Raw genomic sequence first — 24066 nt, forward strand, 5'->3', positions numbered from 1 at the left:
TGACTTGAATGGTTGTATGAGTAATGAAAGAATGCATGCTATGTTTTGGATTGTATATATGAGTACTTCCTTGTTATGACTTGTTGAGTATGAATGTGCCTAGTCTATGGTGGCTTCAAAGGAACACTTAGTGTGAGTAGTAGTATGGGATGCTACTTGCACATTGTACAAGTGTGACTTAGAGTTATCTTAGGCGATGGTCCTTATGTAATGATCATGTCTTATATAATGTTTATGTCTTTATGAATGTATGTTGTTGAAGGTGGAAAGGTTGAATGGCAAGTTCACTTTTGGTGACCTTAGGGTGGTGCCTTGGTGTGGATAGTGGTATGGGACACTATCCATACATTGCACAAGGTATAGCCTAAGGGTTACTTTATGTGAAGAGTTATGTAAAGGTAATGGGTTATATGTGTTGAACATATCTCTATTGTGATAAATGACTTGTATGTTGGTTATGATTAAGTATTATGACTCTTATACTTGTATTTAATGAAGTTTTACCAAAATAGCATAAAAGCATGTCTTTCAAAAAAAATGTCCTTTTTAAGCATGTTTTTGCATGGCAATCATATTTAGTACATTTTGTGTGCTAACCCATATTTTCTTTACTCTTATGAATTGTAGGGATTGGCACTCAATTTGAGTCCCCTTACTGAAGCTTGGACTAGACTCCTTCCAAGACATCTTTTGGGTATGTCCTCATAGACCGAGGACAAGGACTTTTCATGTTTTCTAGTTTTTTTATATTTTTAGACTTTTGTTAAGACTTCGATTGTAAAGGGTCGTGACCCTATCTTGTATAAAGTTTTGTCTATGATGGCCATGTGAGACTTAGTATTCCGCTGCTTTATAAATGAGTTTTCGACTGTTGGTTTTATTAAGAAAAGTTTTAAATTCCGCACTGTTTTTATTACCTATGCGATGAATGAATGCTATGAAGCTTATATTAAACCCCTTCAGGGTCGAGTACGCCATGTTACGACTAGGGGGTGCTCTTGGGTCGTGACATCAATGGTGAGGAATTGAGGTTTTAATCAAAGGATTAGAGTTAGAAGTAGTCTAAATCGGATGGGATCCTCATTTAAGGGATTGAGCTAGAAATAGTTTATACCCGTTCCAGCTAATGTTTGATTATTTTAAATTATTTTGGGATTCAAAACACAAAACAGACTCATTAATTGGGTTAAAAAACATTGAACGTAGTTCAAGATAAATGTTATCCATGTGATAATTCATTCTAAGATAGTTAGCCAAGACTTATCAAATTGACACCCCGTCGAATGCACACCTCTAATCTATCCAATCTTGATAAAACAACATTTGTGTTAGGTTTGCTATTGAAATATGAAATTGATCATTTGTGACAAATAAAAACTCCAAATTTACATTAATTCATTGTTAATGCAATATACATGCTCTTGTGAGTTAAGAAACAAATCTTGCTAAATTCTTACTTCAATCCACACGGGATTCGACCCTCACTCATAGTTGAATATTTATTTTACAGTAGTCACTTTCTTAATTGGAAAGTTGTCTTGGACATTATAATATATAAATATTATGATGGGCTAAGGATATGGTTATATTAATTTTAGTCTAAAACACTAAGGGATGACCCAAAATATATATTTAAAAACAAAGTGAAGTATCTCAAACTGAAACACGGTCATACATGCTGAAAGACTAGAGTCCGCGGAACAGGACATGCACCACGTGTTGGACTTCGTACCTCAGGTAATGGTGATTGAGAGTTTGGGGAGAAAATTTGATGCAATGATTTTTCAATGCACCGAGAAGAAGACAAAGAGGCAAGATGGACCCTGAGGTGCAAATCCCCTACTCTAATGGCCCTCACGTCGCATATCCCTATTTTACAAATTCATAGCTTAACAAGTTAAAGCAGAGCCAAATTGAAATTATGATTTCAATTCTATTATTATAAATAGGTTATGATGACGATGTTTTTGAGGTTACACACTACCATTAGAAGTTAGGCACTATCGTTATAATAGAGTATTCATCATTCTTTGTTGCAAACTACTTTAGAATTGGTCTTATGGTTAGTTACTACTTTCTTATAAGATTATTATGGAATGAACAAGATGCTCTTGTAAGAGTTGAACTAATCAAAAGTTTAATTTACTTTCTTTCATCTTAATGTTCATTAGTTGTTTAAATTACTTTTATTATTATTCACATCTAGTTATGAGTAGCAAAATCTTATAACTAGGGTAATGGAACTTAAAGTTGGGGTAAATATAATGAAATCTCTACATTAAAATATTCACATGAAGGGGTAATCATTGTGTATTAAGGTTCTTTCATAAAGATTATTTTTTAATAATTACAAATATTAAGAACTCGATCATATTCTGATTAGCGTGACAAAAAAAGTTAAGATTAGGAAAGAGAATCATTGACAAGGAATTTAGGGTTACCAATTTCCATCTAATAGTTTGAGTTAGATATAGGATAGATAACCTGAGGCATATAATGAATGCCCAAATTAATTCGGCACCCTAGTGTCGGCAAGGAACTAGGGTGAAATTATCTTAATTGGGCTGAGGCTTTAGGAGACCAATAGATTCGTCAGTTTTGCACAGTAAACACACCTAAATTGAGTTGATAGTAAATTATTTGTTTGAATTTTGATATCTAAAAACCGTAACTCTAGTTCGTATTTAATTCTTGATAACAACTACATTAATATAATTTAGTTAATAATTCTCCTTTTAACACCTTCAATTAAAATAGTAGTGTCATTAGTTTGAATTTCATTTGCAAATTATAAAGTTCCCTCACTCTTTGTGAGATTCGACCCCAACCTTGGTCGTTTACTATATGTTAACATGGACCGCTTTATTGTCATTTGATAGTGTAATTTAAGTGTCATCAAACTCGTATATTTATGGTAGTTGAGGTGAAAATATGTCATGCCCTATATTTGATTAAAATAAGATTTATCAGCATTCCCTATTTTGTGGATATCATACTATGCACATGCATTACATGAGATCGATTATGAATAAGGATTGTGCATCCAGAGATCATCCGTATTGCAATCGTTTTATGTTTTTGAACTGAACACGTGAAGATCGTCCGTGCAAATAATTAATTAACTTTTTGATAATGTGTTGATATCGTCCGCACGAGCATGTAAATACCATCCGTGCTGGTACATGAAACTCTCTAGTCCTCCATGGATCCCAATTATCAAACAGAGAAAGTGGATGTATGTCACATTTTGTCAGTACGGTGCATTCTCATTTTGATTTAATGTTAAATTATATATTAAGATGGCTATGGTACTATTTGACTTGATACATCTTGATACATCTGATACAACAATTGTGATATTATTAGTGGTCTAACTGATAGTTTTGAAAAAAATACTTGTTTTAATTTTCATAATGAGGTGATTTATTTTATAACATAATTATACTAGTGAAAAAAAATGAAAATATTTCTCATTATTGTGTCTAGAAAGGGTTAGTAATCAAAGTTTGCCAAGTACACATGTTTTTCATACCCACTCTATACTTGCTACATCATTTTGCGTACAGAAACTGAGTCGAGCGACCATATGGGACCATTTAAAACTTAATTCAGACAATACACATCTTAGAAATGAAGTTACACAAATACAGATCAGAAAATTATGGCTTTTAGACAAAAACCATACCTCCATCCACTGATGTAATCTGAATCCTGGTTTGAGCTAACAAGTGTTCCATCAAAGCAAACAAATGCAGACTAAATCTATCATCATATTTCAAGTCATAGCTAAATTAAACCAAATACGATGATATACAAACATGAAGAGTAATGTCCCATTCCCATGATAGTTTGTGAAGATCAAACCAATGCTTTAACATTGCAATTTTCTGACAGAATAATCTCCTACAATCACACGTAACAGAATGTATAGAATTGGGAAAATGATAAACATAAATGAAAAAACAGGAAAAAGGTCACCACATAGCATTCCCTAAAACTACCACAGCATACAAGCACAAAACAAACCTGAACTGTAAAACCTTACAGAGACCGATATAGCCACCATGACCGTTGAACATGTAGAGTAATAAGACAAATAAACAGAGCAGGCAAACATTCGAGAATGGGATGACTTATAAGAAGTGATCTTATTGAAAAATAAAAATCTATATACAGAAGACGTTCCCTGACCTGTATTTCTAAATCCAAAGTACAGTGCTTCTACGATACTATGACTAGGGTACTGGTTGACCATTGTACAAAAAGATCTTTACAGTCAAAGTCATCAACTTATACGAACAAAACCCTTCTCCTCCAAGGGTTCACTCAAAAATGTAGCAGTACACAAGTAGCCCAAAGAATATGCAGCCCTAATTATGGACTTCAAAGTCACACAACCCACATGTAACTGGTGGTCATATCTGGACAACAAGGTTTCTCCAGTGAAAGATAATAAACAGGAATATACATCAAAAGAAGCTTCAAACCATCATATTCAAGTCTGACAAATCATCCATTGGAATCTCAAGACCCAAGAAGTCATGATCTTGTAATCCGTCATCATCAATGTTCAACCATGAGCCTATGTCCTGTCCCTGACCACCAAGATCGTCAGGGTCACCTAAAACATCCATTCCTGGAAGTTGCAGGCCGGATAAGTCAATGGGATCCTCTAGTTCCTCCAGGTTACAATCAGTCCTAGCATTTCCAGTGCCAGTGGCACTCGTACCACTTGATTTAGCTGTTGAAGATCCTGGCAATTTAGGCTCCGACATCCTGCCAAAAAGCCCATTGACAGAGGTGGATAACTGAGCAGTTTTCTGCTTACCTTTTGTCTTGGGCTTTCTTTCTCCCTTGACATTGGAAGAGGCAAGTCGACCAATTTTGGTTGTTCCATTGCGGGATAATGCGTCTCTGCCACTTCCTTTTCCTTCTCGGTCTCTCTCACTTCTCTTCCCTTTTGCACTGCTTAAAAGTGAACCACCTATGCCTGAAGAAATACCAATGGTAGTACCGAGAACATCATCCAACTCCCTCCGCTTGACCCTACTTACTTCAGAAGGCAAATTGACTTCAAAGGATATGTCCTGTTTCAGCGATGGGCTCTGCTGTGCACCCAAAGCTGTAGAAGAGACATCACAAAATTATACGACACATTTTAAGAGAGTGTTATACTAATTAACACACCTTGCTTCAGCATTAATAAATACCTGAAACTCTAGCTTCACCTGAACAGCCGGATGTGTTGATATAAGATTTTCCAGCTTCGCCATCAGTGTTCGAATCTGTTTGTCCATCACTAAGGCGGGATATCCCAGAAAGGAATATATCCTTGTACAAAGGCTCACTGAAACAACTCTTTCTTGTCTCCTCAAATTCTTGGCATCGATGGAAAGTTCGCTTGACAAAAGCTAAGGCAGCTTGCTTGGCCATTTTCCCGCTAGCACTCTTCATCCCATGAACATTTGGACCCCAACAGCTCTGTCGAGGCAGAATCATTTCAGTTCAACAACTTCAAGATTCAAATTACATGATTTAAAAATACAGTATCATGCTTCACACAGTCCTGAAGTGCAGTACAGCAATATGTACAATTATGTATATATCTATCAACAATGATACTATTAGCAGCAAAGTTACTTGCTGTCTACATAACTATTTGAAGAACAAGAATGAAGGAAATACAAATATAAGCACAAAGGCGATAAAAACTCTGGTGGGCTCTTCTGCAAAGACACAGACCGAGCACATTGACAGAATATCAACTTGCACAAGAATAATACATGTAGGGCACAAGAAGTTACAAGTATTAAAATTATAACTTCAACTTCCTGATTTCTCTTTGGGGATCAAAACTAGATGAACATGGCAATCAGCTTTAGTCTTAACACAAGTTGAAAAGTAAAGACATAAGTTTAAAAGAAGTCCTACACGAAATGATTATGAAAAATGTACTTCTAAAGCAAGGGGAAACTTGCAACTGATACAAGTTGGTGTAAGAGCTGTATAAATATGTTACTGAAGCTACCATTACACAGTAACAGTTCAAGCTTTTTATCCGGAGACAATAAAAGAAGAAGATCAGCAAGGATCAAAATAGAAAACTATTATCTTGGTAATAATAGTTTGACCATATTTCACATGACGGAATCTTGATTTATCATTCAGCAATATGAAATGAAAGTTCACACCATAAACAAATTACAATATATCTGAACTAGATAAGGGGTGTGTTTGGTAGGAAGGAAAATGTTTTCCAATTTTCTCATGTTTGGTTGGGATAAATGTTTTGGAAAATGTTTTCCAAATCAACTCATTTTCCTCAAATTTAAGGAAAATGACTTCCCTTCAAAACTTAAGGAAAACATTTTTCAAACTCTCTTCCAACTTCCAATTAAAAAAAAAATTGTTGAAAAAATCAATTTATTTTGTCCCTACCCTCAAACTAGCCCCCCAACCACCCAAGAAAAAAATAAATTTAAAGTTTGTTTTTAAATTCAATATTTTTACCCCACCCTCACCCCTACCCCCACCCCCTACCACCACCCCTCCAAAAATATATTAAAAGTTGTTTTTAAAAGATATTTCTAATTTCAATTTTTTATTTTTTTACCCCCCACCCCCTACCCTCCCCCCCCAGCCCCCACCCCCTTCAAAAAGAAAAAAATTTAAGTTTGTTTTTAAAAAATATTATTTCATTTTTTCACCCTTACCCTCGACCCCCCTACCNATATGTGTCATTTCCTCGTAATAAAGGGGAGTGAAATGGCTAGACTTGAATTTAAGACTAGGCCAACTGAATTTCACTTATAACCAATCAAACTTAAGAATTTAGTTGAATTGATGAAATTAGTAAATTCAACTAATAATTAAGTAGAACGAATTTAATATAACTAATTAATGAGCTTCTTAATCTTAACTAAATAAAATAATTAACTCAAATATAAACTAAATAATTTAGAATATAAACTATTATATAACTAAACTAATTAACCAATATTTAATTAAAACAAAATCCTTTTGAGACAATTTTTGAATATTCATAAAATATACTAATTATATACATAATAATGTAAAACATATATACTATCTAAAAATCACAACAAGTGACAAAACTATTTAAAATAACTTGAAAACTATATTTATTTTTTTATTTTTTTTAATTTTATAAAACTAATTATTTTAAATTATTTGAAATTGTAGAAGCTAGAAATGATTAATTTATATTGTGGAGGTCCAAAATTGGGTGTCAACACTTGTTAAACTGTAGATGATTGTCAATTGAACTTTCATTTTTAGGCCTTGTCATGCTTAACATCAAATAATAATCTATTTAATACACAATGCTCGCTTGAACAAGAACCGAAGGGACAAAAACTTAAATAAAAAAATTTAAGTTTTTTTTAAAAAAATATTTTTAATTTAAAATTTTTATTTTCACCCCCTCAATTCCCCCCNCCCACCCCACCCCCAAAAAAAATTAAGTTTGTTTTTAAAAAATATTTTCAATTTCAAAAATTATTTTCTACTCTAGTAAAAATAAAAGAAATTTTTCAAAAACATTTTTCATTCATAAATCAAACAAAAAAAATCTTTTCCAAAAAATATTTTCTATTCACCAACCAAAATGAGAAAATAAGTCAAAAATCAACTTGTTTTCCAAGAAAACATTTTCTAGGAAAACATTATCCGTGGAAAACATTTTCCTTCATACCAAACACACCCAAGTAGTAAGCTACATTTCATCCCTTTCTCCAAGGATGTAAATCTAAAATTTAAGAACAAATATTGCTTAGAAGCTTCAAATTACCATGTATTTTTCGTATGTCATTGCAACCAGTTTATCAAGAGCACGCTGTTCGAACTCCCTATAAGACAAATAATTTGAAGTGGTCACAACAATGAATAGTATTAAGCAACTGTCAAGGTTAGGCATCTGAAAGAAGCATAAATTGTGTACTTCTCATGAAACTCTCTCATCTCTGTAGATGAATTTAGCAGTTTCCCGAGCATCATTTTCTTCTTAGGAACCTGCAGAGTAAGCAATCACATGAGTGAGGCTCCCAATAGAAAAACCAATTGCTTGAAAAAGTTATAACAATAAAGGAGTCCAAGCCCCTATTTATTTTAGTTAAAATTAAGATGTCCAATTTTGAACTTGTATGATCATTATGAAGTTTGTCTCTAATAGTAAATAATTAAGATTTCTTGTTCTCTTAGTGTTTGAATTGATTATTTTCTTTTGGCTGAGAAAGTAACCTTATTAAGATTGGAAACAACTCCCGTATACAAAAGATATACCAATAGGTCGAGAATCTACATCAAATACGAAAGAGACCCAATCATCAATACAAATTGGAATCATAAGCGTGCACCAGAAGCAATCAAAACAAAAGGATATTACTCAAATGTACAAAATCATTTTCAATCCTCTCAAACATTTCTCTCCCTCCATATGACCCAGATAAGAGCTAGAAATCAAACCACATGATTTATCTTTGTTTAAAATCTATATAAATAATAATTAAAATATTGGCAAAATACATAGGTAGGCCCTTCAAGTTATCCGGTTAGACATTTAAGTTAAGCCTATGACCTATTGAACACTTGATCTATGCTCAAAATGCGCCTATTTAACACAAGTTGAAGTGTGTATTTCACTTGTCTTTGACCAGACAAGTGCAACCAATGAAAATAAGACAATTCAAAAAGAAACTTCAAATTAAAAAAATTAGGGGAGAGGAGTTAACGGGAAAACAATTCCAGCAGGAGGTGACCTGAGCCGTTTCATGGCAAATCGAAGCAGCTCGGTAACAATCCCCAAGTCAAGATTTGAGAGTTACGAAGGAATGTTGCCGGAACAACAGAGATTGACAAGGTCTTCATCGTGTTGTCTAAAGAGGGAAGAGCTTCCAGAGGATCCATGCGTGCAGATACATGAAATGAAATGGAAATGGAAGGAATCTAGGGTGGAAAGCCAATGATCTACGTCGAGAAAGAAACGCTCACCTTCTCTTCAATCCCAGACGTTGTGAGAGGCACAATCAGTAAAGAACCAAATGAAATCAAGGTAATAAGCACTGGAGAAGAAGAGGGTAGAAGAAATGACGTTGGTTAGGTATAGAAGGAAGGAAGGGCACCTGAAGCTATTTGAGGGTGGTCTTCAATATGGTGATGCCGGGGTCTCGAAGGAACATCCACGTGGAGAAATATTCATCAAAGAATAGAAGCAGATGAGTTGGATTGAAAATGGTCAGAAATTAATATTCTGGTGAAACTTTTTATTTTTCAATATTTACGTGCTCAGGTTCATGTGTGAGACATGCCCCTTGCCATGTCACAAATGGGTGTTCAACGGACACATTTTAAGCACCAAATCAGGTGTTCAATAGGTCATAAGCTTCATTTAAGAGTCTGAATGAAAAATCTGGCATGGTGCTGTAAGAACTTTGTTTAAGGTCCTCTAAAATATTATATCCACAAGATATTAGAGAAACATTAATTTACACGGTGCTGGAAGGACTTTGTTCGATGAAGCACACCTGGCAGTAGGGGGGTTTGGGGGGGAGTGACAATGAAGGTGGTTCATTTTGGAGGCTAACAGTGGAGGTGCTTGACGCTGGTGGGTGTGCAGTGCACCTGGCAATGGTTATTGTACAATGGTGGTTGTGTGGTATAAACTGATGGTGATAGCCGTGTGATAATAGTGGATAGTGTAACGATAAAAAATCACCTTCACATGAACTTTTAGATTAAGCATCTTACTCTGTACAAGATTAGACTTGGATGAAACAGACCTATTAAGAGCAAATGAGTGCTTGTAACAGAAGAACTGATAAAAATAAAAACAAATGCACTTAGAGCCCGTTTGGATTGGCTAAAAACGTAGCTTTTAAGTTAAAAATAAAAAGTCAAACAGAAATGACTTTTAAATCAAAATATAAAAAGTAAGGGGAGACCTAATTTTGGTTTTTGACTTATTTAAGTCATTTTTAACTTATTTTAAGTCATTTTTCACCTTGTCAAACACTTCCTAACTTATTTTAATCATTTTTGACTTATTTTAAATTTATTTTTTATATTTGTCAAACACTTCCAGAAGTCAAAAACTGACTTAAAAGTAGGTTTGACCAACTTTTAAGTCAATCCAAACACCCTCTCAGTGGGGTAAGATTGATTCAAATCCAGGATTCTATTAAGTGGAAACAAACTGCCTTATATCATTAAATCTGATTGCAACAAATAAGATAAAGCACAAATGTAAAGATAGAACACAGAAGCTGATAGTCAAAAATATTCTATGAAGTTCAACTACAAATGCCTAATCGCTCGTGAAAAATATAGATAGAGACAACCAAGATTCACGCTTATATGTTATAACATCCAACCTCATAAGAGGAGGAAGCATTCAATCCCTTCTCATTTAGGATGACAGGATGCATGAAGTTGAAAAGCAAACTCATTGTCAGCCCACCAGTTAACTCAACGAATCAAGGGGAGCAAAAAGAAATGCAAGGCAGACAGTGACAGGCAGAGGAAGAGAGATTCTTCTTTAGTTTATCCAAAAAACAAATTAAAAAAAAAGAAGAAGAAAGATTCTTCTAAGATACAGAATTCCAAAAAGTACCAACCATTTCCTGGTGTTCCTCTCGCAATTTACTGATCTCTGCACTGATCTCTTCATTTCCAGACTCAGCTAAATCAGACTACATGGAAAATAAGGAATCAGCAAAACAAGGAACAGTGAACTCTGAGAAGATATAGCACAAAGTACACACCACTAATCCAACATACTGAAATTCCACCAACCTACCTGCAGATCCGGATATACTCCGATACAGTGGATCTCCAGGAGAAGTCGCTCATGAATTGACATCTCATCATACTGATACTCGGAACAAACAAAGCCAGGCACTGTTCGGTGTTCTCGAAGTAGACCATTTTGGGACTGATCATAGCTTGAAAAATTCCCCACTTCTAAGGTGGATGTAACATTATCAGCCTTAATGTAGTCCAAGTTATCAATGAAACACCCATTGGCATCTATCCTGAATCCATTAGAAGCACAGTATTGTGACGTGTCACTGCTATATAACATCTGTGCACAGGAGGTATCGGATTCTGAATCCATCTCCATTTCAAATTCAGATCGATAAACATTGGAGTTAAGGTCTTCCTTTCCATTGCAATAAAGCTCTTCAGGTACTAAAGCAGCCATCATCCTTTGGTACAAGGAAATGCTCTCGGGTTTACTTTTTCCAGAGGCTACATGTTCTGAGGTATGATCAAAACTCTGTGTTTCATTTGTCTGTCCCCCAACATCATTCAACCCAAAACCACTAATTAAACTGGAAGCATCAGCATACATAGGCACAGAGGCTGGTGCTGCTAGATCAGTCTCATGATTTACCTGTTAAGAAAAGAACAATAAAGATTAGTATATATCGGAAAAAGTTATCTGTAGAGGCATTATTTTTATATTAAGCAACCATGGCATTGTTTTACAGTATCAAATGGTTTGCATAATATAACATACTTTTTATTGATCAAGTAAAATTCATGAGTCCTATGTAACTGTTCTTTTTCTTTTTTGACTGAGAGATCTGTGGGGCAAGTCAACCTTTAAGACCAACTGCAGCCTTCAAAACCTGGTGAATTAGTTTGCATGGTGTGGGGCTATGTTACTTTGTATAGGTCAATTTCAAGTATACACTGATAACTAACTGCAAGACAATATGGAGGAACCTATCACATGTTGCACAAAATAAACTGCAAGCTTGTGCACACGTTCATCACCCAAACAAAAGGAAAAGGAAACATGTGATTTCAAATTGAAGAAACATATATTTGCACACACATAAAAAAATAGTAATGGGGACAAAGAAGCTTCTAGCAAGATTCTTGGCTTGGTCACTCTCCCCTCAAGGAACAATTTCCCAAACTCTACAATGTTCCTGCCAACCCCTATGCGGTGATTTCAAACTTCAGACCTTACAAGGTTGGGACATCACATTCAGGAAAAACTGCAATGTTTGGTATCTAGAGGGGGTATGTTCTCTCTTATAGCTTCTGAGCAACTCCTCCAACTCAGGTCAAGACTGGACTATCTCTTGTGGATGGGACAATCTAATTGTCAATGGAACATTCCAATCATACTACTCAATCATAGTGTAGAAGTGAGTGACTATCTCATCTGAAAGTTTAAGCTATGAGGCTTAAACCAAGAACCTCTACCTACTCTAATACCATGAAAATAAATAGATCTTGAGTTTTCACACAACCCCAAAAGCTAGTTGATGAAGTGAGAATCGCCCAAACCATATAAAGAGAGCGCAACCATTCCCCAACCAGTATGGAACTTACCACTCCTCCGCATCCCCAACACTGGGACAAACAATAACAGGGGTTGATCTAGCTCGGTGTTGTCAAAAGTGCGCTTAAGCCCTGAAGCGAGGATCAAACGTGTTGAGAGCATCGCGTCGCTTAATGCACACTTCAGCTCATCATCGAGGTTCTAAGGCATACTTTTCCTTGCTAATGAGTCTCTTCTGAAGAGGCAACACTAAAGAATTAATATTTCACTTTATCATAAATTTTTTTCCAATTTTTGTGTACATATAATTGGCATTCATGATTATTATTATTAATCTTGGAGTAAACATATATTTTTATGATTTTTCTCTCTTTGCGCCTTTTTTCATTAAAACCCACGCATTATTTCCCCAACGAACCTTACAGGTTTTTTGACTGGCCCCTCTTTTCTTATTCAACTTCTTATATTTATGCCTGATGACAAAAGATAGCTAGAAGACCTGAACTTCATTGCTTATCCAGTTTTATTTTGAGTATTAAAAGGAATACCAAATGAGAAGATGGACGTATACTACTATCCTTCTTTCTCTGCTATTACAAAAAAGACTACTATAGCTGTATACTATGAATAGAATACAGTACAGGGAAAAAATAATTGTCACAAGATATAGCAACAAAACCAGCCACCACTTGACTCAACAGAGAAAAGTAATATGGAGTGGAGTGAGAAGAAGAAAAGTATATATCTCTATGGAACTAACATGCATATGTGATAAGAACTACATAAAGGACTTCCAGATTTCTTTGTTTCCTCCACCGAAAGTTATGCATGCAAATAGTCATACCAACAATTTCCAGTTCGCATAGCAGCACCCAAAAAAGATACTATTGATGTGTTAAACAATTGGCATGGCAGGAAGACAATCTTGCCATTAATTATCTCACCATTACAACGCCCAAAAGAGTTCCTCATATATTCTAAGTATATTAATATACACGAGTTTGAAAAAAGAAGATGAGTTGCCCATATGCTCATAAGTAGATTAATACACAAGTTTAACAAAGAAGACTTTTCACCTGTTGCCTCAGAAAGGCTGTGTCTATTTCAGAAATAAAACAAAAAAGTGGCTCCATTTGCTTCCAGAATGAGCTCGAAAGGGCTTGAGCTGCAATAGAAATAGGATCACTAAGTAAGATTTTTTTTAAAATCAACCAATCAATAAATAAGTTAATAACAGCAGGTTCAATTAGTGACACAAAGATAGATGCTTTCACAGAAAAGCATGGTGGCTGATGGTGTACCAGTGTTGGCAACAGCACTTGCAGCAGCCAGTAGCTCTTCATGGCCATCATCTGAATATATAACAATAAAAATTAACAAAAAAGAAGATGGTCATTCAGCACCTATAATAATCAAGCCTACATTGCTTCTACATTACCTAGAAAATCCGCTGCAGCATCCATCGTTGCATGCTTCTGTCGTTTATAAGCCCTACGATCAGAGAGCTTTCTTGTAGGTGGTCTGCCTCCCTTGCTGCAGAAGTAGTTGCATAAAATCAAGAACAGTTACTCTATTGCACTAAAAGGTAGCAGAAAAGGCATACCAGCCATCACATTGAAAATGAGTGAATGTTCAACCTTTCTGTCTTATCCAGAGAATGTCTAGAGGTTCTAAGTTGTTTTGCATTTCCAACATTGCCAAGCTTTTCAGCCATCAACGGCATTAGGGACCTAGCAGATGTAAAACCTCTCCCACTCCGCCCTTGCCTGCGAATACCATCTCCAAAGTCTTCTCCACTTGCAACCTTACTTTTCCTTGGCGGTAGAAGCAATGTTGACATCTTTTGTACATTCCCAGCTTTCTCATCCACTTCATCAGACCTCTTGCTCTTGTCTTTAGACTTGATTTCAGTAGCTCCTGATTCCTCAGTTTCAGATACAGCAGGAGAGAAGAGATCACTTTTTAACTTTTGTTGGGGGGAAGAGCTAGACAAGCGCCTCTCATTACGCAGAACATCACTTGTGCTATCCAGGGTGGAGATTTCATCATTATTGGGAACAATGGGAAAATTGTTCCTTCTGGCGGGTCGAGAAATCTTTTGGGGCCTTTGGCCGGCCCATTGAGCAACAGGTGGTGATGAGGACCTTGTAGAAGGGTTGCGCTTTCGATTACCTGCCCCAACAGCAGATGGAAGTTTGTTTGTGCAATGAGAGATTTCCCAATCATTAGCAGCAGCTGCCCGCTGAACCGGAGGAGACAATTTTGGTGCAACACCTGAACCTGATCGTGGAGCCCTAGTAGCAGAATTCAATTTTGTGCTCGATGTAGGGCTAGGTGATGTAAATTCTTCACTAGTAGCGGCCTTCATTGTACTGGATGAATAAAATAGATAAAACGTATGAGGAAAGTAAGAATAGGAGGAAAAGAATACCTAAGGAGAGAGATCACCATACTTGTTGACTGTTCTGAGATTCACCCTTTCTTTATCTGAACCAAGAGGACGATCTCTTCTATCTGGGAGATGAGTATGGCTATCTTGGTCAACCTTAGACAAGGCAGAACGCATGCCTAAGGTAACTTGCTGTGTTGCAACATCAGTTTTTCCAACACCTCCAGGAGTAACCCCAGGTCTACTTGAACACAACGAAGATCAGCTCAAAATAAAAGAAGTGTTCTCTAAACATAACAAAAGAATTACATTTTAACTAATTATTATGCATTCACAAAAATGATCCTGAATCTCAAAGGAAAAGAAGATTTAAATGGGCATCAACTAATTATTGTGTATCCCTGAAGTAACATATTTGCTCACATCCAATTATAACTCTTCTTTTTTCAATCTGTAGATAGTTATGATTTGTCCTATTACATCTCCAACAAAAAAGATACTTTCTTCTATAAACTCACAAAACTTGTCTGACTGAATTGAATACCTCCTAGTAAGATAACCAAATTGACTTTCTAAAAGAAGTACTTCCTCTGTTTCAAAAAGAATGACCTAGTTTCCTTTTTAGTTTGTTCCAAAAAGAATTACCCCTTTCCTTTTTTGGAAACACTTTAACTTCAACTTTCCACGTGGCATGTTTAAGGCCACAATATTAAAGGGCATTTTGGTACATTTGACATAACTTTAATTCAGAACCACGTGATTAAAAAGTCTTCTTTCTTTTCTTAAACTCTGTTGCAAGTCAAACTAGGCCATTCTTTTGAAACAGAGGGAGTATATTTTTCGTGACCTTGTTGCTCAATACTTTGCTGGCAACTAAATAGCATGTGCAACATCCAAAATTCACCATCTATACATCTTCAACTGAAGCCTAAGAATCTTCAATTTCTTCAACATCAATACCAAATAGAATATGATGCATGATGTGACACAATCATGTCAGAAATGGAAAAGTAACTTGTCATAACTTGTTAAAGAAACTTCGAGGATCAATATGGTTATGTCTCTACCATAAAGCTGGCAGTTCCATGCATGTGTTAATTTTATACAAATCGATTTCTTTAATCAAAACAAAACTAAGGTGAAATTGAAGAAAATGGAATACATTGAAAATAGAAATTTCTATGTCCCTCCTTTCCTTTTATCTCCTTCCAAGATTCTCCACTCAATCAATATTTTTCTCGTCAAGTTCTCCACACAATTTAGGTTTTGTAACTCTATTTATAAACATTTGAATTACTTTAGCCACTCATATCCATCCTGGATTCACGAATCTTATAAATTAGATCATGAAGGATCCAAATTCAAGGCCTACCATTACCCCAAAAGCAAAAGATAGGAAGGGCAAGAAGTTTCAATTTTACTTACCATTGAAGGACTTCAATTTTTTACTTAAGAGGAGTGTCCGGATACCACTACTTTTCTGGACCTACGCACTTAGTATAATTAGTTACTGAGAGGTAGTTGTTGAGATAAAAAGCACTTCCCAACTTTAAATCAAGCATAGCATAGAAAAGTAGCCTATAAAAGTAACCACAAGTAGCTTGAGGACGTCTACATAATCCTGGAAAGAAATAGAAGAAATGACACAAAACCTTGAACACATGCTTTCCTCTGAGTTTAAATTCAGCATTGACAGTTGAAGCACTACCTGAAGCCGTGGGTATCAGTGAATCTTGATCTGCTATCACTAGGAAGTCGTGGCTGCACTCCTTGCTTTGGTTCCCTGTGGCCATCAATAGGTTTTGACGTCAACGAACTAGTAGCATCTGGTTTAATTCCAGAACGCTTCTTTTTCATCCTCGACTTCTCCCAACCCTCTACAGCAACAGATGGAGTATGATCTTCTCCCTGACTTATGCTACCATTTGGAAACCTCAGTAACTCCCTATCTCTATCTATGTTCCCAGCCGGTCTTGTGGGAGTGTTTGCCCGTACATCAGGCTAAAATCAAAAACAACAAATCTGTCAGTTTTGAGAATGTTATGCCATGTCCAAGCATAAACTCGAATGAATGAATGGATTTAGGTGAGGAAGCATGTAGCCTAGCAAAAGATTAGCATCAAGTAAGGAAAGCGCAATATATCATATATATTATGGGAAAAAGATATGTTTACAGGATACTTCAACAGCAAGTATCTGTGTGGTTGCATATATGTTTGGACAAAAAGGGAACTATTTGAAACACTTCCTAGTAAACTCTGGCATTTCTTTCCACGAACATACAAAAAAAGTTTTAGCAAGGAAGAAAGATTCTATATCAATGCTCAACAATATAAAACTACCATTTTTTCCTGAGACAAGTATCCAACCACATCAGTTCATTTGTCAGTGTTAACCAGCAATTTAGCAAAAAAAAAGAAAAAAGAAGATCCAATCTTAACGCTCAACAATATCAAAGCTTCATTAGGTAGTTACAGTGTTAACCCACATTTAGCTGATCTTACCCAGTCAAGGAGCAAAATTAAGGAAGCTAATCTTCTAAATGAGTCAGTCTTCTAGCTTACTCAGCAATACTATTGCAGGAACAGGAGAAACACAGAAGATTGCAAAGAGAAATCTCAACCGAAGGCTGGCAATGACAAAATACCTCTTTTTGATGAGGTAATGTAAATTAAATACCCCAAAAGTAGGTACAAAAGGATACAAAGAAATTATGAACGAACCCTCATATCCGCCATAGACGTTCGAGTTCGTTTGCTTGGAACAGCAGTTTTAACCCTTTCTTCAGACTTATGTTGCTCAAACTCATAACCACTGGGAGAAGAATGACCCTGTATACTTGTTTTACCAATGCCTGTCCCTGAAACTGATCGATCACTTGGAAAAAATGTCATGGGTCGGTCATTTGATAAGGCATCAGACCGAGATCTCTTCCTTGATGGAATGCTTGGAAAGCATTTGTTGAGCACAGATAAAGATTCGGTGAATATCTTTACACGTTCCCTGATATTTCAAGGATTTATATGAGTACAATATCTCTTAAGAACCTCATTCCAAGTTGACTAGGAAAAGCATATAAGAGAAGAAGACAGTATCCAAATAAGTACCTAGCTTTAGTGCAGCTTTCACGAAGACCAGTCTTGAGGCGTCTGGCCTCCTCCACAGAGGGAGAAGTGAACAGTTTGGCTTTAGAAGACACCAAAGGAGAATCCTCCACTGAGACTCCTAAGGTTAAACTGGTAAGGCGCTTGAAATCAATAATCCGATTAAGCCTGTGGTCGGTAACCATAGCTTTTGGATCAAAACGTAAGCACTGGAAAAAGTTGAGTGCATCTGTACGTGTTACTGTTGAAGTAGTTGTTGTCATGTTTGGAATTGGAAGAGAAGATAAGATTGGATTGTCCATGTTGTCACGGAAGCGATCCAATGAAGCAGTAGGTGCACGCTGACTAGAGGCGTACAATGGCCTATCTGGACTAGTAGAAGATAGATCAAATTTGGTAGATGCTGCTGACATTGCATCAATTTGCTGACACTCTTTGTGTAACCCACCCAGAGAAGAGAGCTGTGCATGGCACTCTGCTCATGAAACCCAACTCAATCTCCTAATAAATGTGTGGGGAGGATACCATCATGAAACCCACTCCACAAAAGTAATAAAATTTTGAGTTCAGAGGAGCTATGTTGTTGAACTTGTATAATTTTCTTTTAATAGACTGCAGTTACTCATACTTTTTCTTCACAGCATTCATCAAGTGGCAGACTCAAATTCAACCTTAATTCTGCTTTCCACTTTTAAATAAATAAATAAAATATAAACTGTGATCAAATACCCACACTACTTAGTTACTTCATCATGCTCCTACACTTTAACTTGAACAAAAAATATTACATATGCTTTACCTGGCAACTTTAACTGTAACAAACAACCGCCTTGGATAGGAAAAATCTGAAATTAACACAAAAAATTAAAGTAACTCAGGGTTCAATTAGGGTTTTAAAAAGTTCGATTTTTCTTTTCTGTATTGTAATTAATAATGAAAATCAATCAAAAGGAATACCGTACACATTCAAAATCAAAATGAATATCTGAGATATGCATGAATGAAATGAATAGAGAAAATTGATTACAGGAAGGTCGAAAGAGTCGTTGATCGGTGAAAGGAAGCCTCCCCGGTCACTGGATCTCTTCACCCGCTTTTTACTTAAGCCCAATAATGAACTTTATCTATTTTGGGCCTCCAGCCCATTTATTTGGAAATACATTCATTACAATATCTACTCATACATTCATATAATTTAATTATGACAAATTACATAAATCACATACTTTTAAGGCAAAATTACAATTTATTTCTTAAAAGTTTATAATTAACGAAATCTCTCAAACGGATACAATAATATAAGCGCCAATACATTAATCTGATGTGCAAGATACATTAATCGTTAAATAAGATACATTACATTTTATACATGATACACTAATCTGATGTATATTTTATACATGATACATTAATCTGATGCGCGAGATACACTAATCTGATGCGCGAAAATGAGGAATTTTGGAGATTTGTAAAACTTATAGGGGATAATAGTAATAAGTAAATTAAAAGGCGGGATTTCTGTAATTTTTCCATTTAATTAATTACCTATTATGTATTCCACTATTTATTATTAATCATATACCAATACATAAATCACATACCACTCTTTAAAAATGGAGTCCTACCACTTAATTATCTATCTAAAATAGAGTCCTGCCGACTTAATTATTCATTCACTCTAAATCAAAACACACTCTAATTATGTACCACATTTGAAATCAGATACATCACTCCTAAAATATAGCCTAAAATAAATTCATACCCATTTTATTATCTCCCTAAAATGGAGTCCTGCCACTTAATTATCTATCTAAAATAGAGTATTATTCATTTAATTATCTCCCTAGTTTATTCCTTCACTCCAAATCAGTACACACTCTCTCATAATTTTTCTCCTCACACGTTCGGACTCCAACATTCTTATAGTAGTAGCAATAACCATGGCTGACAAGTTTCAATTCTTCAACGCCATGGCCGGCAGAACGTCCCCTCATTAGTTTGGTTGAATTTTCATATGAGACGATATAGACAAAAGTGAGAGAAGTAGAGACGGTCTTATAGAAGCAAGCCGACAAGTTTCAATCCATCAACGACATGACCAACAGAACGCCCATCGCTGGTTTGATGGAGTTTTTGTCTAGATACGATGGCATTTGATCGGAGAGAAGAGAGAGACGAAGGGAAGCGGATGAGAGACGGTAGTCAAAATATGTATCTAACAAAATATACGCATGCCGTCAAAATGCCCCTCCCAGATTTGGTGAAGTTTTCACCTGAGACGGCGATCTCTAGCCAGAGAGGGGAGAGTAGGAAAGACGGAGATCAAAATATGTATCTGATACAATACACACATGTGGCTAATTAAGAGCTCAAGTACATTATAAGTGTATATTATCTAAGTTAAGATCATATGTATTTATGAAAACCGATGCTTGAAAAAATGGGAAAAATAGAATTTCAGGGAAGAACACGTGATTTGCTCCTAAATTGATGTGTTTCAATTATATTTCACACTTAGATACACATAAGACGTATTTGCTTATATGTATCCGATATACGTATATTTAGACGTAGTAGATATATGTATCTGAAAATCAAAATATGGAAGGATTGTAATATCGAAAAATCACAGGAAGATTGGTAATTAGCTCCTAAACTAGTTGGACTTGTGTTATTTGCTCAATCACTTTTTAAGCTACTAATTACGATGTAGCCACAGTTACAAAAGTAACTACTTCAAATTTAGTCAATTCATAAGGAATTAGACGAAATAATCCCGAACTAGCATTTGGCCATGATTTTTATTTTTTTGAAATTGAACTTCTTCATAAATCAACTTTTTAGAATTCTCAAGAATTTTAAAACATCAAAAATGTGTTAACTTTTTTCACTCCAAATTACGCACAAAAAATAAAAAAATAATTCTAAGTTGTATTGAAAAAATTACTTTTTTCAAGTTTTACTATAAAACATAGCCAAAGACTGACTAAACCTACCTTCTTACATGCAAAATTTCACATGTTGCCTAGAATATGTTGCTTCTATGTTGTGCTAAAATCATTTGCTTAGTAATAATCATCATAAGTGTAGTTATTCAACATATCTCTATAAAATGTAATGCATAAAATAGACGCATGAATTTATTTTGAGATTTCACTTGGACATCTGTCACGACCCAAGCCTAGGGCCTAATCGTGACCGGCGAATAGGGAACCCGAAGGAACCCCAAACAAGCCTCATAGCGTATCTTACACATCATTGGTCGCGGAAGCAATTAAAATGACCATAAGCGATAAGCATAATCAAGGGGGAAATCGGGACTAAGGGAGCAAGAAAAAAAAAGAAGAAATGATACATAAATACCATAGATGAATCAAGCTCAAACATAATACACAACTTGTCCAACACCACCTCTAAACATAGGTACTTTAGCGGGGGCCAAGACAAACAACTGGGCTCACCCTCATAGACAAAACATAACTAAAAGGAAAAGTCTTATACATAGCAAAAGATCATAAGCAACGTCCCCGGAATGGAGGACTCACCAATAACCTTGATAGAAAATCGTATTAGCCACGCGGAGGACGAGGGTCAAGCGGTGCTCCGGTCCCTACATGGTGACATCATGTAGGCATAGAGTATGCGTTAGTACGTTTGAATGTACTAAGTATATGGGATGCAATGCAATGCAACAAGGGATGGACATCATAGGCAAAATGCATAATCGTACCCGATAGATAGCATATTAATGAGATGATATGTATAATGATGCTTATATAAAAATCATATTTAGTAGGGCATAGTATATGTGTAGTGAGTGACCATCAATATAGTATTTCCAAGGCCTACCACCCCCTTGGAGAGGCGAAAGAGGTACAAACCCCTCAATGTGGTTACCCGGGCCTACCACCCCCCGAGCTAGGGACCAAGGTACAAACCCCTCGATATGGTTATACGGGCCTACTACCCCCCGTACTAGGCAACCAAGGTACAAACCCCTCGATACGGTTATACGGGCCTACTACCCCCCGTACTAGGCAACCAAGGTACCAACCCCTTGATACGGTTACCCGGGCCTACAACCCCCCGAGCTAGGCTTGGTCGACTCACACACTATATAGAGAAAATCATATACATGTATCCATTTCATCATCATTTCAATACTTATATAATCATCCGACTCATAGGACGTACATTGGACCTTCCATTTCATAAGAATTCTATAAATGGCATTTTATCAAACATATGGTGGGCTACTTGTTCATGTAAATAAAATCATGTGTTTCAAGAGTACTAAGTCCAACCAATTTCAAAATCCATATAAAACAGCCCACCAACAACATACATATATATATACATATATAACAACCTTCATAATTTGATCATGGAGGCATGAAAACCATAAACATCATATAATCATTCCATTTCATGATAATATACAAAAATAGACCATAATAGGATGTGTAGTAATAATTCCATAATTCAAGAGTTCATAAATGATCATAAGGACCCATAAACTTGAAGTAAAATAGAGGATAAATGGTTGGACTTGTGGAAAGGAAGGTTTCCACAATCAACCCACATACCTCAACTTTGGAGAATTCTTGATGAAGATTGGAATGGAGAATTGCTTGAGATTGAATCTTGAATCCGGAATTAAAGCTTGGGATCCTTGAATTTGGTTGATGATCTTGGTGGAATTTTTGGAGAGGGTTTAGAGAGAGTTTTTGGATGTTTTGAAGTTAAATGACTAAGTATGGATATGTCCCCTTTTTATAAAAAAACGTCCCAACACTTAGAAAAAAAATTGAGGCGGGTGAACAGTGTTTTCGGCTACTGGAATTTGCATTTTCTGCCGGACAGGTTTTACGAAAATGGTCATAACTCCTTCATCCTAACTCGGAATGAGGTGAAACAAATTGCGTTGGAAAGCTAACTCACAGAGCTTTAATTTTGATAGTTTGAGCTCCTTCCAGTTCCTTGTGTGCTGAGAGATATGCCCCTTTAAAGTTGACCCTCAAAATCGCATTTTTTGCGATATTCGAATTTTGATACGGTTGTTCTAAAATTCGGGTTAGACTCATTTCCCACTCAATTTGACCCCCTGAATAAGAATATGAAGTCGAATTTCCGAAATGATGCACGGATTTTGAGATATATGGAAATTACAATTTAAGGTGTTTTCGAAGCACATTTTCGGGCATTTTTGGGGTCGTTTCAACATCTTAATTGGGCCCCACATCATTTGAACCTTCCAAAAGACTTTTACTATATAATTTGGACACAAAATTAATATGCAACAAAACACAAAAGGTGAATACAATACACGTCAAAATAAGAAATAAAATGAAGACACGTGAATTTTAATTAAATATACATAAGAAAGTATTTTACAAAAAAACATTATTCTTTGTTTCATGTTCTCATGCCTCAACTATAACTGTATCTAAAAAAAAAAGAAGTGAAACCCCCATTCTCTACCCCATCTTTTATTTCTCCTTCTCAACTCTTCCTCTTCTTCAAACTTTCTTTCTCCGTATCTTTATAAAAAAAATTAAATTTTGTATTTCAAATAATTTTTTTACGAAACTCCATTAATTTTGACAAAGTCTACATAAATTCGATTATTAAATTTAATATCAAAGTGAGATGAAAAGTTGAGTCTTAATATTTTCAATAAAACTTACAATTTTTTTTCATATCCAAATAAAGTTACCGACCAAGTTCAGGGGTATTTTCAACACTTCTCTAAAAGTTATAGTGGAAGAGAAAAGAGAATCGAATTTCCAAAGCATATTCTTCATTCCATAACATTAAATTTTACATTGACTTTCTTGCACTTTCAGAAATTTATATTTTCGTTGAAAATACCATGAAGGTATGCCACTTATGCACATTAAAATTTGGACTGAAAAAAATTAAAATGTCTAAAACTAAAAAAAAGTATGCAGTCAGTAAAGGAAATTATACAGTGAATATGTAAGATGACACTAAACACAATCATAAAATAAAGTAAAATAAATGAAAGACATATCAAAATCAGTGTATAAATGTCATATGTAAATCGCTTTCAGAATATAAAAGGAATCTATTCCTGAAATTCTGAACTGAAAATATTGGTCAGGTATTATATCTATAAAATCATGATGATGATACACGTATATAAAATTAATAATATTTTTACTTAGAAGTCTCTTATAGCTGACAAACACCACTTGAGATCATGATGTCGAACTTACGATTCAGTTGGAAGGGCTTCT

General features: G+C 35.5%; 1 protein-coding gene across 4 annotated transcripts; it reads right to left on the minus strand.

The window, feature by feature from the left end:
- Positions 1-4129: 4129 nt before the first annotated feature.
- Positions 4130-18898, minus strand: LOC125869233 (uncharacterized). 4 transcript variants are annotated; one of them, XM_049549800.1, is made up of 16 exons: positions 18769-18898; positions 18606-18651; positions 17810-18281; positions 17426-17705; positions 16411-16703; positions 14767-14943; positions 13951-14685; positions 13752-13846; positions 13615-13665; positions 13390-13478; positions 10814-11410; positions 10632-10706; positions 7961-8031; positions 7811-7868; positions 5229-5481; positions 4130-5122 (listed from the first exon to the last, which is right to left on the minus strand). In XM_049549800.1, exons 1-16 carry the CDS (start codon positions 18802-18804, stop codon positions 4482-4484), a joined length of 3969 nt encoding a protein of 1322 aa, XP_049405757.1. In that variant the 5' UTR covers positions 18805-18898; the 3' UTR covers positions 4130-4481. The 4 variants fall into 4 exon arrangements, with proteins under 4 accessions (XP_049405757.1, XP_049405756.1, XP_049405759.1 ...); XM_049549799.1 differs by having other exon boundaries at positions 5211-5481; positions 18769-18891; XM_049549802.1 differs by having other exon boundaries at positions 5211-5481; positions 17810-18307; positions 18606-18871.
- Positions 18899-24066: the final 5168 nt, after the last annotated feature.

This window comes from Solanum stenotomum, chromosome 6 (assembly GCF_019186545.1).
Source record: "Solanum stenotomum isolate F172 chromosome 6, ASM1918654v1, whole genome shotgun sequence".
Lineage (NCBI taxonomy): Eukaryota > Viridiplantae > Streptophyta > Magnoliopsida > Solanales > Solanaceae > Solanum > Solanum stenotomum.